At 41.8% G+C, this 15879-nt stretch overlaps 1 protein-coding gene across 1 annotated transcript in view; it reads left to right on the forward strand.

The window, feature by feature from the left end:
* The first annotated feature begins 510 nt into the window (after nt 1–510).
* Nucleotides 511–15879, forward strand: part of NRP1 (neuropilin 1) — a 136893-nt gene continuing 121524 nt past the window's right edge. Inside the window, 3 exon segments of the mRNA XM_008162919.4 lie at nt 511–810; nt 986–1392; nt 4791–4965. Of these exon segments, the coding sequence (XP_008161141.2) occupies nt 1326–1392; nt 4791–4965 (242 nt within the window). The 5' untranslated portion in view covers nt 511–810; nt 986–1325.

Here is a 15879-nt window from a genome sequence, read left to right on the forward strand (position 1 = left end):
AGCACTGGACGGTGCATGGTGGATGGTAGGCAGCGAGCACGGAGGGTGGAGAGTGGCCATAGTGGACAATAAGCCCGGTTGGGAGAGGAGCCAGGTTGTGGAGAGCCTGGAGCCAAGGGCGCGGGGTAGGGAGGGGAGGGAGACCCGGCGTGCGGATGGTGGCTCACGGACACGCTGGGCACTGAGCCATGCTGGGTGTGAGCACCGGACACGCCGTGCTGTGAATGGGAGGTGACGGGACGAGGTGATGGGTAGTGCCCGGTGGGCAGACGGCAGTGGCTGCTGGCCGGGGGGGCTGCGCTGGAGTCTGCTGCCTAATGACCGCGCTGTTGCTCCCGGCTCTGTCCCGCTGCACATGGGCACCGCACGCCTTGTCAGTTTCACTTGGCTTTACCTGGCCCTCCGACTTGCCGTCCCCATTGGGAAAGGGGCGGCCCCTCTCCTCCCAGCCGCCTCTGGCAGTAGCTCCCAGCCCCCCGCTGAAGTTCAGGGCCCCAGCCTGTTTTGTTTGTGTGTTGTTCCTTCCTTTCTGCCGATGTCTTGGGGGGCTGAGGAGGAGGGCGGGGAGGGGGAGGGGACTGGGGCTGTGTTGACGGCGGCTCCTCTGCCTCTCTTATTGCCACTGAGTTGTGCTTCTCCTCCTCAGGCTGCAGGAAGGAGCCGCCCGGCGCTTCACACTTCCCCACGATCCCCATCCTCCGCCTGGCTGCCCTTCAGAGCCGCTCACCCGCCCGGCAGCAGCAGTGTCCCGTTTGCAGGTGCCCGGCGGTAGCCAACCGTGGTGCCCCGCGCTCTCCCCCTACAGAGCAGGTTAGTCTCAGGCACTGACACACCGGGGCTGCTGGAGCGCACATACAAAGGGGACAGAGCGGGGGAAACTTCTGTGTGTGGCTGAGTTACAGGCGAGCTGGTCTGGGGAAGGGAGGGACGCAGTTTGCAAAACTCCTGTCTCTCTCTGCTCATCATTTCTCTCTCCTCTCCGCAGACCAGCCCCTCCTTTGGAGAAATCTTCCGGGGGGTTCCAGAAGCCGCCAGGATTTTTGTTTTTGTTGTCAGTTGGCTTTCTAGCCTCTTTGGAAATGGCAGGGGCAGCGACGCCTGGAAAAGGAGCGAGTGTGGGAAAAGGGAGAGGAAACCGGAGCTAACTGACGGGATGCAGGCGACTTGAGACACACACAAAAAGAAGCGTCTCTCTCTGCCACCGGGACTCAGCTGCTGCTGCGGACCTAGCGTTCTGCCCCTAACTCCAGGCGCAGGATTTAGGAGCTGTGAGGGGTGTTTTTTTTCTCTCTCTCTCTCTCCTTCTTCTATAATCAGAAAGGAGGATGGATTGGGGACTTCTCCTGCACTGTGCAGCCCTCACCTTCACCCTAGCCAGAGCTTTAAGGAGCGGTAAGTGACATAGAAGACAACTGATTTCAAGTTATTGAGATAATATTTTCAGATCTAGGGCCCATTCGTGAGTTCTAATAACAATCAAACAAGGAGAAATGTCTTGCAGTGGAAGGAAGACCAACCTGATTACTAGGATGAAGGGAACTTTTCAGTAAAAATCCCTGATCTGCACTACAGTGTCACATAATCATCACAATGCTTTCAACTTTATTTTCAATCCCCTTTCGGTTGTTATATAAACGAGGGCTGCTCGCTTTCACAAGATTAGGGAAGCCAATTATCATAATAATGTTTCCTCTCATTGGCAATTAAATAAGACTCTTAAAATCTGCAAGATAAGAGCACCTTAAAGGAAAGGCTTTTTGTGGGGGTAGATATTCAAAATATCATCTTGTGTAGCTGTAGATACCTGGCAGGTAGCCTGGTCAAGTAAGACATAATCTATTTGTTGCAAAAGTCTGGAGTTCTCATGGAACCTGAATAGTGTCTATAGAGGAATCTGTAGGCTTGCAAGGGCTTGGGACTCAGTTCTAATAGAGAAATCCCATAACAATGACTTTTATATCTAATTTACTTTCAGGCAACACTTGAAAACACAGCTAATTAAAAACAACCAGCTCTTCGTTCTTTGAACAATGCCTCGTCACACTGAATATTTCCCTGAATTATGCACTTTTAAAGATGGTCTAATTGTAGGATTGTTTGACATTTAACTAGCGGACATGAAAGAACTCCTGTGAATTTTCCTTTCCCAGCAAATCCTGAGCAATTATTATTAACTAATTATCAAATATTTACTTTTGCCTGACTAGGCTTTCAATCAAAGTAATTAAAAGAAGAGAGCATCCTCCACTTGCAGTGGTATATTGTTTTAATAAGAGATCACAAGTGGAGTGTCCTGCAAGGAGAGGAATGTAAATCACATTTTTATGATGAAAGTTAATCTCTTTGCAATAAATTTTGAGGAGGCTGCCTAATTTAATAAGCCAGAGATTCCTCCTCCAGTGATTTGACACAGAAGCAAACACATTAAGAAAGAAAGCATGTGCCAGTCTTAGGTTGTGAATCTGTAGTGAGATCCAGCCTGGTCTAACCCTTGTGAGCTGTAGGTAAGGAGGTGGGGAGTGACAATAACCTCCTCCTTCTGTCTGAAGCCATTATTTGTAAATGTAAAATGACTGCTCCATATTTCTGCATCACTTTGGAGCAGTAGCAGAAGTGATAAAATAATGGGGGTTGAACCAAAGCGTATAGGACTAAATGAAATGAGGTGTAGGGGTGACATTGCAATATTACTGATAATATTCTTCCTTTAAATACAGAGCAGAAATAGGGAGTACTGTTGATGAAGAAACTGTCTGAGAAGCAGGCTGTCTGTGTAGGTATAGACATAATAGCCCTCCTGTAGTCACCAAGGCCATTAACCTCTTCTGTAACTTACCAGACCTGCTAATGCCAATGTCCACCTCCATCCAATATTAGTGTCTACTAAATTAATTCATTAACCTTATTTAGAACTAATAGTCCAAAGTCATCAGAAAACTGCCGTTCTTAATTAAGTGTTGGAGAGATTTCACAGACCCAGGGAGTCTAGCAGTCCACATTATCTTATTATACTGTCACTTTCCCAGAAGTCGCAGATTAAACAGCACTGGTGGTAGTGAGTCCGCCTCAACGTCTTCTGAAGTGACTCTGTCAAGTGACTAGAAACAGCACTGTTTTATTTCACTCACTGAACGGATGCCAGATTCTGCATCCTGCCATGTTGTTTGCACAGAGTCGTAGTGGACTTAATCAGACAGGATCACTTCCCAAGTCTGCTACACATTGGAAATAATGCTAGGTTCCTTTGGAACCACAGACAGGCGAATCACAGAGATCACTAGCTGCAGATTTTGATCTCTTGGTTGCAACACCTTTTTGTTCCTGGCAAAGATAAACAATTGGTTTTAGAAAGCAAAAACAGAAACAAATAACAGGCTAGGGCCAACCCAAGCAATATGGTTAGAAATATCTTGCTTTTGAACAAACAATATCATATATGTCGTCTCCTTCCTTTCTAATTTATGGCAAATGATTTCTATAATGCTTGTAGCTTTATGCATTTTTTATATGCACTTCATCTTTCATTTCCATTTGACCTGGTTTTCCTGTAATAAAATTCTGTACATTTATAAATTCATGCTGAGAGCAAAGAATGACATTTTCCTTCCACAGGGAATCTATGAGATACAGTATTACAAGCTGTATATACCATTATTGAGAAATAGTGATATATGTTGATTTATATTTATTAGTGCATATATGCTTTCCTTCTGTAGTTTATTCTCATACTTTATTGCTGAAAATTGCGTATCAGTATGTGAGGGAAAGTTTCTTTAGCTGAAGATCTATGGTAAAAAATCCATAATAATAAAAAGCCACAATGCAAACCTACACTGAATAATGAATCAAATGACCTTACAGGTTGGATTACTTACCTCTCTGTTCTTCCAATACACCTTAAAATGTGTAATCCTAATATTGTTTGCCAAAGGAGCAAGATGCAGCCACTATATTTCATACTTGCACTTGGTGACTGTGGTAACTTTTCCAACTATTTTGCAATTAGAAATAAACCTGGGTCTTGTTTTTTTTTTGGGGGGGGGGAGGGGGAAGGAGGAAGGGAGGGTTGTTTCTGCTCCATTTCTTTGATCTGGTCTCCAAGCATGAACAAACTTCCTTAAAGGAGTAATACTGAATCATTTCTGCTTCACTAAATGCACTTTGTTCTCTGTTAGTCTGCATCTAAGGAGCACAGATAACTTCAAATTGCTTAGATTTATGGACTGATAAAACAAAAGAAGGCTTTGCTGTAAGCGAGCAGGGGTCTATGAAGACAACTCCCCGATGGCCAATGACACAGACCAGGCTTATCATCAGAATAGCTGTGCAGGGGGTCAGACAGCATCTTTTTAGTCACTCTCCACTTAAAACTTGTTCCTTAATAAGATTACACATCTCTGAGATAAATCTAAATGAAACCCCTCGGAGCCAGTGTTAACATCAATTGTGAGGATGCAATGTTTTAATGCTGTGAGGGTTTTATTTGTGAAAGGAACCTTTGTAGAGAAACAGTTTTGAAACTTGGCCTCTCAAAATTAGAGCCACCATTTGTACGGATTAGCCCTGGAAGCAACAACTGGTGTACATCCAAATTTTGCATTATATTCTTTCCTACGGAAAATGTGATCTGTAAGAGATTACTTTAAACGCCTAGAATGCAATAAAAATTTGCTAAAGGAAAATGTAGAAAACACAACATTTTAATCACATTGACTCATTCAGCTGTACTTGAAGATTTGTGATTGATTGGAGCCGATAAACTGAACAGGAAATTTTTGTTTTCATTGCAGATAAATGCGGTGATAATATAAAAATTGTAAACCCTGGGTACCTTACTTCTCCTGGCTATCCTAATTCCTATCATCCAAGCCAAAAATGTGAATGGCTGATTCAGGCTCCTGAACCATACCAGAGAATTATGATCAACTTCAACCCTCACTTTGATTTGGAGGACAGAGACTGCAAGTAAGTGAGACCATCAGTAAAGGGCGCCAGAGCACCATCTAGTGGATAAAAATGTTCATATTGTCCTGATGTCTACATGGGAAATAACAGCTATGTCCAAGATAGTGTGTAAAATGAAGCCATCAGGGATTTGAATCCGGACCAGATAATATGTTAGTGCCAAGATGCTTAAGTTAGGTTTTGTGCTTCCTAAACCTCAAAAACCAGCAAGATTATCTTTGATTTAACCTTGTATTCCTTCTGTCTGCTTTTCCTGGATACAGAGGCCCAATAATTGTTTTTCCTGTTGAAACTCTTTCCTCAGTATTTGCAGTCATTTAGTGGTGGTGGTGTGTATGTGAGCCAGTGGATGGAGCTTTGGTTTGTACTTTTCCAAAACAGTCAACTACTAAAGTTCTTTGAGAACCATACACAGTAAAAGTGGATTAGTAAGAGTATTATTAGGGGGAAAATGTTATAATTTTCTACTATTTTAAAATTACATTTGAATTACTTATATGTGATGAGAAAAGCCATACCTTAGTGTGGCTTTATAATACATTTTATGGGAATGTGAACAGGATGGGGGATTTTTACCACAATATGAAACACATTAGTTCCATGTTTTTATTTTAAAAATAAGTACCATAAAATAATTCTCTCCTTCATGTTAGTTAACTGCTCCAAACAATCTGGTGAGAGGTGTACATTTTCTCAAAGCACTGACTTCTCTTAACAATCTAGTCTAGACTGAGAGATTACTCTGACCCATTGGAAAGGGGCAGTGTATAGCTGTCTGATAGTCACAATTCCCCTCTCTGGTTTTCTCCTACGGGTCTCTCTTAGATTGCTTCCCCTACTTCATCAGTTCAGTAGGCTGAGAGGAGGTAGGGTGGAGTCAAGCTCCACCCTTTCCTCCCCCTTGCTCACCCACTCCCCACTCTGCAGTCATGAGAACAGCCCAGCAGAAAGTACTCTCCACCCCCATCTCCGTGACGAAAAAGCAGGTAGTTTGCACATGATGACCCATGGTCTGGTTGTGCCCCATTTCATTACAGTCAGTCCACAAACTCGGACCACTTCTTTCATCAAGAACACATTTTAATTATTCATTATTTATACAGCTCCAGAAATGTGCATGGCCTTTTACAGATAAAAAAAGACAGTTCTTGCTCACAGATGCTGATCCTGCAAGTTATTGAGTGCCCTCAGCTAAGAAACTAAATTTGAAAACAATGAGAGTTGAAGGTGCTCGGCACCTCACAGGACTTTTCAGCATCTCTCAGGATCAGGTCCTAAATGTAGCATTATCTGAGGAGAGGTGGTGACATGCAATGGGGAGGAGAAGGTTATGATTACTCAAAGAAAGTGCTTACACTGAAGTGCTTAACTTTTATCATACACATCTTCTTGGTTCCAAGTTTTGTAATAACAAATTGAGTTAGTTACTTCATGAATATTAACTTCACTTAGATTTAACTTGTTTAGTGACCAAGTGTAGTAGTTTGGTTTACATTTCATAAATTTTCAGTGTTTTGCATAATCCAGCATAGGCCAATGTTTCACATACCATGTGTGGGTAATAACAAAAGAAGGCTCCATGTTTGTAAAACTAAACTGTCCGTTTATTAAAGCACCTATTTACAAAGGTGTTGCAACTGCAGCTAGCATTCAAGCCATGTGTACATGGACTGACTGCCTAGTGCCTTCTCCAAACTCTTCCCTCCAGCAACCTGTGCGCCTCCCTTCAAGTTCCATGAAGGTTGATAGAGCCAATTCTAGTTTCCGGTTAAGATTATGCTTCTGAATATGGTTAGTACTGCAGGCAACACACTTCAGAACTCTTTAATCAGTTATATATGTGCAGTGGTCCACTTGCCTATATTTTATAAATGTCATTATGTTCCATTTCCCTTCTGTATACAGGCTTGTTGCTAATCTTTAGAGGTGTTTGTATCTGGATATCAATTTTTTTTTCTGCAGTTTAGGTAGATATCAGAGAAGGAAATAGAACATATTGTAGGGTAAAACCTTTTGTGTTCCTTGGCAGATTACATGTATTCCAAGGTTCTAAAACTGTCTCAGTCTAATATAACAGTAAATGATGTACAGTATATAACTATTTAGATAAGAAATAGCCATTTTTATGTAGAAATGCACTAAATATGTAAGCTGGTCTTTGATGCATTGGGGCCTTAGACAATGAAGGAGCTGAATTCCCCAATTCCATCACTTCCTACTCCCTTCTTCTCCCCTCTTAGTAACTCACCTTGAATCATTTCTTCCTCCCAAAGGACCTCCCTATTATTGACAGTTGTCTGTAGCAAGTTCTGTTCTCAGGTGGTCAGAAACTTTGCAGGCAGAATGGTTTGAATTGGACTCTTGGGGAGTGACCATGATGGTTCAAGTGTTATTTGGTGAACTCTTAAATGCAGAACCTTAGGATACCTACTGTTTACTATCTAGCTACAAGTTTGCTTATACTTAAGGCTGTCCCATTTAACTTGAGAGTGAGTAGGTTTGTATGTTAGCTGACTAATGTAAAAATGATTTCAGCAACAGGCAGCTATCAAGAAACAGTCTGGTTTGAAATTTCACTGTCTGCTGAAGAAATTCATATTCCTGTTACCGGATCTTTGTTAAAGCAATAAACAAACATAATAAAACATATGACACGGTTATTTGCAATTAAGTAAATTTTGATTTCCTAATATAATCTTCAATTTATTTGCCAGCTGTGTGTGTAATATAGAAACGTGGCATTTCAAACTAGTCTCTAGTTTACATAGAAATTAATAAACAGCTAATATGACGTGCAGACAGAAAATCAGAGATTGGGAAATAAAATGTCTGGGAAGGAAAAAAGGGGTCCTGGATACAATTATACTGGACTAGAAGAGCAGATGTTGTCTTGGACTAAATCCTGAACTCCTTATGTCAATAGAGGTTTAGTTTGTTTGTTTCTCCCTGAGTGAGGATTGAGTAAGAACTTCTAGAGTTTGGTCCCTAAAGAATAATGATGTGGACCTGGAAATCTCACTGAGCCCATGGAGAAAAACAATAAGACCTTTAGATGTATGTCCAGTTATTCTTTATTTGCAACAAGAGAGCCAAGGCATCTCATCTATCTTTCATGTACATTGGTGTAAATCAAGATTAAATCCATTGAAGCCAGTGAACTTATACCCATGTAAAACTAGTGCCAATGAAAGGAGAATTAGGCTCAAGAATTGTAAATATTAGCTATACTGGTGGCACTCTTAGTGAGCATCTTTGTGTCTTAAGATTTTGGAAGTTCCACATTACATGCCTGGTATAAATATAGCTAGCAATTATGTTTTGCTCTAACTGAAGAATATTTCCCAACTGTTTTCTAATGATCATATGGTATGTCATGTGATATTTATGTAATCACTGTGAATATACTTTATTTGAGGAAGTTGTACTATTTTAAATTTCAAGTAAGCAGAACTAAAATTCAAGTTTCTTCAGAGAAATCCCAAAGGGCTCAGCTTCCATCATATTGGGGAATAAAGATACAATAGTAATTAAGTAAATGTACTTTCACACAATTTAAGCAGGTCTAATGAAAAATATCCTAAGGACAGAATTACCAAACAAGCTCTCTGGAAATACACTGTCTCAACAGGATGTGTAAAATCATGTCTTGCAGCCTAAAAACATAAACAGTATAAGGGTATATTCTCCTCACAGATGAACATAATTATACCTTTTAACGTTAATGGGAGCTACATACCTGCTTCAGGAAAGAATGAAACCCAAATTCTGGTGGAGGTTTCAAAAGAATACAAGTTTGTGCTTATTGATTATTTTGCCCTCTCACAAACAAGCAATGAAAATAGCCGCTGTTTGTGAAGACAGGAACACAATTAGAAGTAAAAGGAGGAGACAAAACATACGATTGAATATTACCTAAAATGCTCGAATATTTGTTGCATGTTGTAAATGCTTTTCAGCACTTAGCTAGGATGTACAAGTCTTGTGTTGCTTAAAGTATCCTACTGTGTAAATGTAGCCATCTTGAATCTTGTAAAACTTTATATCTGGAAATAAACAAGGATGTCACTGATACAGTACTTTGAATTTATGGAACTTTTCCGGTTTCCCAGCAATGCAAACTATCAGCATGATAATTTATAATGGTTTGTGACAAATGCTGCTGAGCAAAGAAGTATGTGGTTACATTCAGATCAGATATCATCATCTAGGGAGCAATAAAAATTTCACAGACACTAGGTTAAAAACATTAAGAAAATGAGTATGAAGCTTCAGCAGAAAAGGGCTTGAGGAAGGTGGAGGGCTGGATAAAAAAAGCCCAATAGTGGTTTCCTTACTGACAAATTATTAACTTTGTTGTCAGACTTAACTGTATGGTTTTACAAGACTTACATAGATACACTACTGCAGTACAGTTGTTTTATTGGTATAATTTAGATATGCAGAGAGTACTATCATCCTTGTTTGGCAATTACTGAGTGTGTATGTACTGTTGCCAGCTCAGTTCAAATGGAAAATTTGTTCATTTTGGAAACATTCAAATTGTAGAAGGAGAGATTTGATAGTTAATTGTTCTTTAAATTGGGTTTATAAGAGATTAGTTACACTGCTGAGATTAGAAATTATATAGAAATTGCAATCAAGGATAGATAGCAAAAATATGTTTGTTTGTCAATACAGCCCCTCAAAGTCCTTGACCTAGAGAAGAAACATGGATATTTAGATATATCAGATGAAATCCTACTCCACTGCAGTGACTTCAATGGGGCCAGGATTCCACCCATCCTTTCCATTTCTAAATAATGTCAATGTAATTTGCTTGTAAACCCGCAGGTATAACAACCCACAGTTGATAAAATAAGGTAATACTCAGTGTATGGCATTATGTTGGCACTGCTTTAGTGACACAATCAGTTTCTGCAGAATTCAAGCTTTCATTCACATTTGTCTAAACTCAGACCCTTATTCTCGTTGTCTGCTTCGTACCATTCCAGCTAGTGCACAGTTGCCTTAAACCTAGTGGATCCAGTCACTTGAGGATTATTCTTGTGTAAGGGGAACCTTGGGTGGCATAGAGCTGCTGTAGTGACTCCAGCATCACACACACACACCAGCTGCCTGTGCAGTCAGGGAGGCTGGGGAAAGAGGACACTGCCAGAGTATCCCATCATTGTCTGACTATGAGAAAAGTTCCTCATAGTTCAGCAGTTCCTCAAATTACAGCAGTCTTCAGGCTGCTCAAAGTTGTGCCGAGGCACTGGCCCAATGCGCCTCAGCCCCAGGGCTGTTCAATGCCCTCTCCAGGTGCAACATAAGATCTGGGCCTAGGTATGTAGGGTCTGATCCTGCACTCATCAATGTCAATGGGAGTTTTGCCTTTGATTTCTATAGGAGCAGAATTAAGTCATTGTTCTCTATGGTTGTGAAGAAAGATGGAACATGTATCTTGTGTAGCTGATCTATAAACGGTGTCTATATTAGATATTTCAGTCAGGTTTGACAATGGGTATCAAAAAAAGTTCCTCGCACCCTCTTTTAACTGGTTTTGAGCTTGGCTGTCTTGCTGATGTAGACAGGGTCAAGTGAATGAAACTCCATTTGTAGCAAATGGTGAGTTGACTAGAAGGACACGCAAAGGAACAATCGAACTCAGCACTGGTTGATAGTGGGGATAGAGAAGTCATATCTGATCACTGTCTGACACAGCTGAAAATCCTAACATAGACAAAGAAACTGAGCCTGTAGATAGAAAGATGGGAACAATAGTTTTAAGAGCCTGCTACTGCTCTCATTTACAATAATGAATGCTTTACTAATGATTTCAGTGGGAGCAAAATTCAGGCTCTAAACAAATGCAAACTGCCCCCCAATCATTTCAGTGGGCATTAACACTGAAGCCTAACAATGACACTTAAATAATGTCCATATTTATGTATGTATGTATTTATTTATTTTGATTTAGACTAAACAAAAGTACCCACCTGCAGGCTTAGAGAACCCTGCCAACTATTTAAAATTATGTAAATAAAATGTGTTGTTAACTGTTTCATTGCCAATTATTTTATAAGAATACTATCGGACATACTACACTTAGCTTTCTGGGGTCAACCCCGAAGCCCCCTCCAGCCAGACAGTGTGCAGGGTATGCTGTGGGTATTCCTGAAGGAAGTACTGCTGCATTCTACCAATAACTGGAGACAGGCTGGCCCTCCTGTGGCCAATGCTAGCTTGGCTTTGAGCTTAGAGCAGAGGTTCTCAAACTTGCGGGCACATCCCTAGGAGGGACATGGAATGCATTCAGGGGGCATGAGAAGGCACAGTGAAGAGCAGCATCTGCTAGCCGGGCGCCCAACTTTGAAGGCAGCGCCACCACCAGCAACAGCGCAGAAGTAAGGGTGGCATGGTATGGTATTGCCACCCTTACTTCTGTGCTCCTGCTGGTGGCGGCGCTGCCTTCTGAGCTGGGTGGCCGGAAAGCTACATACATATCGGGGTGGGCAAACTTTTTGGCCCAAGGGCCACATCTGGGAATAGAAATTGTATGGCAGGCCATGAATGCTCACAAAATTGGGGTTGGGGTGTGGGAGGGGATGAGGGCTCTGGTTGGGGGTGTGGGCTCTGGGGTGGGACCAGAAATGAGGAATTCAGGCTGTGGGAGGGGGTCTGAGCTGGGGTGCGGGAGTGGGGTGCAGGGAGGGGTGAGGGATCCAGCTGCGGGTGCAGACTCTGGGGTGTGGCTGAGGATGAGGGGTTTGGGGTGCAGGAGTATGCTGCAGGCTGGGACCAAGGGGTTTGGAGGGTGGGAGGGGGATCCGAGCTTGGGCAGGGGGTTGGGATGTGGGAAGGGGTGTAGGCTCTGGCTGGGGGTGCGGACTCTGGGGTGGGGCTGAGGATGAGTGTGGGGTGCAGGAGGATGCTGTGGGCTGGGATGGAGGGGTTCGCAGGGCAGGAAGGGGATCAGGGCTGGGGCATGGAGTTGGGGCATGGGGAGAGGCTCAGGGGTGCAGGCTCCGAGCAGTGCTTACCTCAAGCGGCTCCTGGAAGCAGCGGCATGCCCAGCTCCTACGCATAAGGGCAGCCAGGGGGCTCCGCTCTGCACACTGCTTCCTCCCCAAGCTGCGGCCAATGGGAGCTGCGGGGGTGGCGCTTGGGGAGGGGGCAGCATATAGAGTGGAGCCCCCTAACTGCCCCTACGTGTAGGAGCTGGAGCTGGGCTATGTCGCTACTTCCGGGAGCCTCGTGGAGTGACCCCCGACCCTGCTCCCTGGCTGGAGCACCAGAGCGGGGCAAGCCCCAGACCCTGTTTCCCAGTGGGAGCTCAAGGGCTGGATTAAAGTGGTTGGCAGGCGGGATCCAGCCCCCAGGCCATAGTTTGCCCATCCCTGTACTATATACTTAAATGGCTCTGTTTGAATCCTTACTGTTTTTAATATTTAGTGGGAGTGGCATGTTGATTTTTTTTTTATCGGTATATGTACTTGTGTGGCAGGAAGGCGGGATGTAAACTACTACAGACACAAAGAAAGGGGGCGTGATCAGATAAGTTTGAGAATCACTGGCTTAGAGCACCCTCAGGCTATTCTAACCTGTGGCACGAGGCCCCAGCTTGCTCCAGGATCAGGGAAGCACAAATGTCATCTTTGCAGTGGATCCTGGACACCACTGAGGACTGGGCCTTTTATTCCTAAGTAATATGTTTTTATTTCATTATGCACTCTGGATCATAAGAACTATACAAAAGTATGTGCTCTTGTTTTATAGACTCAGCTTGTACTTGCAGCAAGTACCATACACAAGTTTCTAAAGATAGTTCAGGGTAATTTTAATGAGCTTTAGAGACTAAATCAAAATTGAAAGAAGTTGGAAATTATATTGTGTTGCTGATTATTTGATGTAATAGCCAGGCTTTTTTTGTTACTCATCTAAACCGTTGTGAATAGTTTCTATTGTCAGACTATTGAAGTGTTTCTTCTGCAGAGTATTGTTGTTTGGTTTTGAGCTTTTTCAAAAGTATTAGTGAAATCATGACAAAATATTGGTTGCGTGTCACTTCACTAGTGGGTCCTAGCTTGACAAATATCCTCCTTTCATTTATTATTAATTGTAATTTCTTTGGAGCAGAGCCCATCTTTTCACTCAAGGTATGTACATTGCCAACACAATGGGGCTTCAAACTTTGATTGAGGTCACTATGTGCTACTACATTACATACAATAATAATATTGATATAGGTAGATGTTAATATTAATGTATTGTATATACTCAAATGAACTGTGGGGGAAATTGTATGTTGAAGTGCTATAATCAGACACCTTTCAACCAATAACACTGTTAGAAGGGTGTAACATGGAGTCCTTAGGTCCTGATCCTCTGGCCTTCATATGTGCATAGCTCTCAGTGATGTCAAGGTCAGTTATAAAAAGACAGAGCACAGAGTCAGGGTCTTTTATAAACTGAAACATGTTGTATTAGAGACAGTCGTATGAAGTTGTCTGCATTTTTTAATTTGACTTCTCCTCTGCCCCCTCAATGGTGATTTAATTAAAACAAAACCCCATGTGTTAATGGAAATTAGTTTACTTAATTATAACTTGTTCCAAGCTACAACATTTGATCATAACTTTCGATAATTACAACATACAGGCCTTTATATGATTTATGTAAAACCAAATTCAATTTTGTTTCTTTTGTAGTGTTCCCAAAGAATTAAATTATTTGTCTGTCTGTGAGCGCATGATACGCATACACACACACATATATAGACAGATTATGTACACATACATATATATTATATGGACATATATATATATATATATTACGCACACACGCATGTGTGTGTATACATGGGTACATATGTTTATGTATATAATATAGATATGTTATCTTTTGCAGGCGTTCCAAAAGTAAGTCTACTAATTAAAGCTCTAATACCCATCTTAAGGCTGATAATTAGGTATAAAGAAAACAAGAGACAGGATTAGTGTTCAGATCATGTTCCAAATGCTTCTTAATTGGGTGTTTGTAATCAGTCCTGATTGCAAGAGGCAGTGGTTTGGCAGAATAAAGAAAGAAAAAGGCTTATCCCTACTATTTTCCTGTTAGTTGACTTGGACATAGTATTTTGGTCAGGATCCAATGGCATGATGTCAAAGAAGGTAACTTTGTCAGCTACAGATATGCTCATAAAACACACACAAAAAACCCCTCACTCGTGCTCTTTTGAAAAATAAAAATGAATATTCTTTAGCACTAGCTCAAAACAAGTGAGTTTTTTTCATTCAGAATCTTATAAAGTGTTTTCAAGGGGACCACAGAAGAGACTTTGTTCCTTTGGCCTCCCTCCACCACTGACTGCTGAAATTAGGTCTGAGTTCACTTTAAGCTTTCATTTTGTTGACCTTGGCTCTCTTCTTGCTGACCCACAGTTCTCCATCACAAAACCGCACAGTTTGGCATAATGATTATTTCTTTATCTTAAGTAACCAAATAATTTTTCAAGCAGGGTGACAGATTTCCTTCTTGTACTATGGGAGACAAGCACCTGGTTAGTTCCATATAGAGTTGTGATGACCTTCCTGAATGAAATTTTAAAGTTTTATAAGTCACCTGGCAACTTTTGGGGAGCACAGGTAATTTGCTTCTCTGTAATAGGTCCCAAAATATGAGAATAAATACCCAACTTACAAAGATGTATTGTGTGATATCATGCATAACAATTCATTTAAATAGAAAGAGACTGCTTTTTTAGAGTAGATTTGCATATTAAAAGGCAGAAATGAAGATTTCTTGCATAACAATGCAGAAATGAAGATTTTAGAAGGGTTTTCAGTTAAAAAAATTAAGAGGACAGTCAACAAAATAATTTATTTTTATTCATGTCAATATACTTGTAAGTGGGAGATTCAAGTTTAGTGTTTCCCAAACTTTTGAAAGCTGAGCCCCCCCTTCAGGAAAGTAAAACTAATCACCCCTATCCCACTATCTGTTGTTAAAGGGCTACACATCTTAATTTATAGATTTTCTGTTCCTGACTAGTACTTCAGTTTCTTTCCCTCTCCTCCTTTCCCCCCATCCTCCACACATATTTTGGAAAATGCTTGGGTCTCCCTTCTTACATGGTCTAATGCGTTGTGAAATAGTTAAAAATGTTGACATTTAAAGTTAGCACCCCCAAAAATGATGGGGCAATTCACACATCAAAACTCTTGTTCAGGCTATCTGCAAATTCAGGTAGACATTCTGCATCGGTTGCATTTGCTTCACATTTTGAAGATTTTCATAGCTAGAGATTTACTCCATTTTTAAATGAAAGCTGAAACTCTGGAGAACAATTGAGAGATCTGTCTACATCTCCATAGCTAGTCTGCCACACTTTAGGAAGCACTATTTTTGGGAGCCAAATTTATTCATCATCTTACCCATGTAAGCTGGATAGTATGATGGGACTGCATATGATGGCATGCGGCCTATCAGCGACTGCCAGTAGCAAAAATCCCCAACAGCTGGAGAGGGGACACTAGATGTGGAGGGCTCTGAGCTACTACAGAGAATTCTTTCCCACGTATCTTCCTGGGGGGTCTTGCCCACATGCTCAGGGTCTAACTAATTGCCATATTTGGGATTGGGAAGGAATTTCCCCCCATGTCAGATTGGCGGAGACTCTGGGAATTTTTCACCTTCTTCTGCAGCATGGGGCACGAGTCACTTGCAGCTTTAAACTAGTGTAAATGGTGAATTCTCCATAACTTGAAAGTCTTTAAACCATGATTTCAGGACTTCAGTAACTCAGCCAGAGGTTAGGGATCTATTTCAGGAGTGGGTGAGGTTCTGTGGGACTACAAGTGCAGGAGGTCAGACTCAGGGCCAATCAGGGGGGAGGCCAGGAGGGCCATTTGGCCTGGGCATCAAGCTCAAAGG

This window comes from Chrysemys picta, chromosome 2, assembly GCF_011386835.1.
Source record: "Chrysemys picta bellii isolate R12L10 chromosome 2, ASM1138683v2, whole genome shotgun sequence".
Lineage (NCBI taxonomy): Eukaryota > Metazoa > Chordata > Testudines > Emydidae > Chrysemys > Chrysemys picta.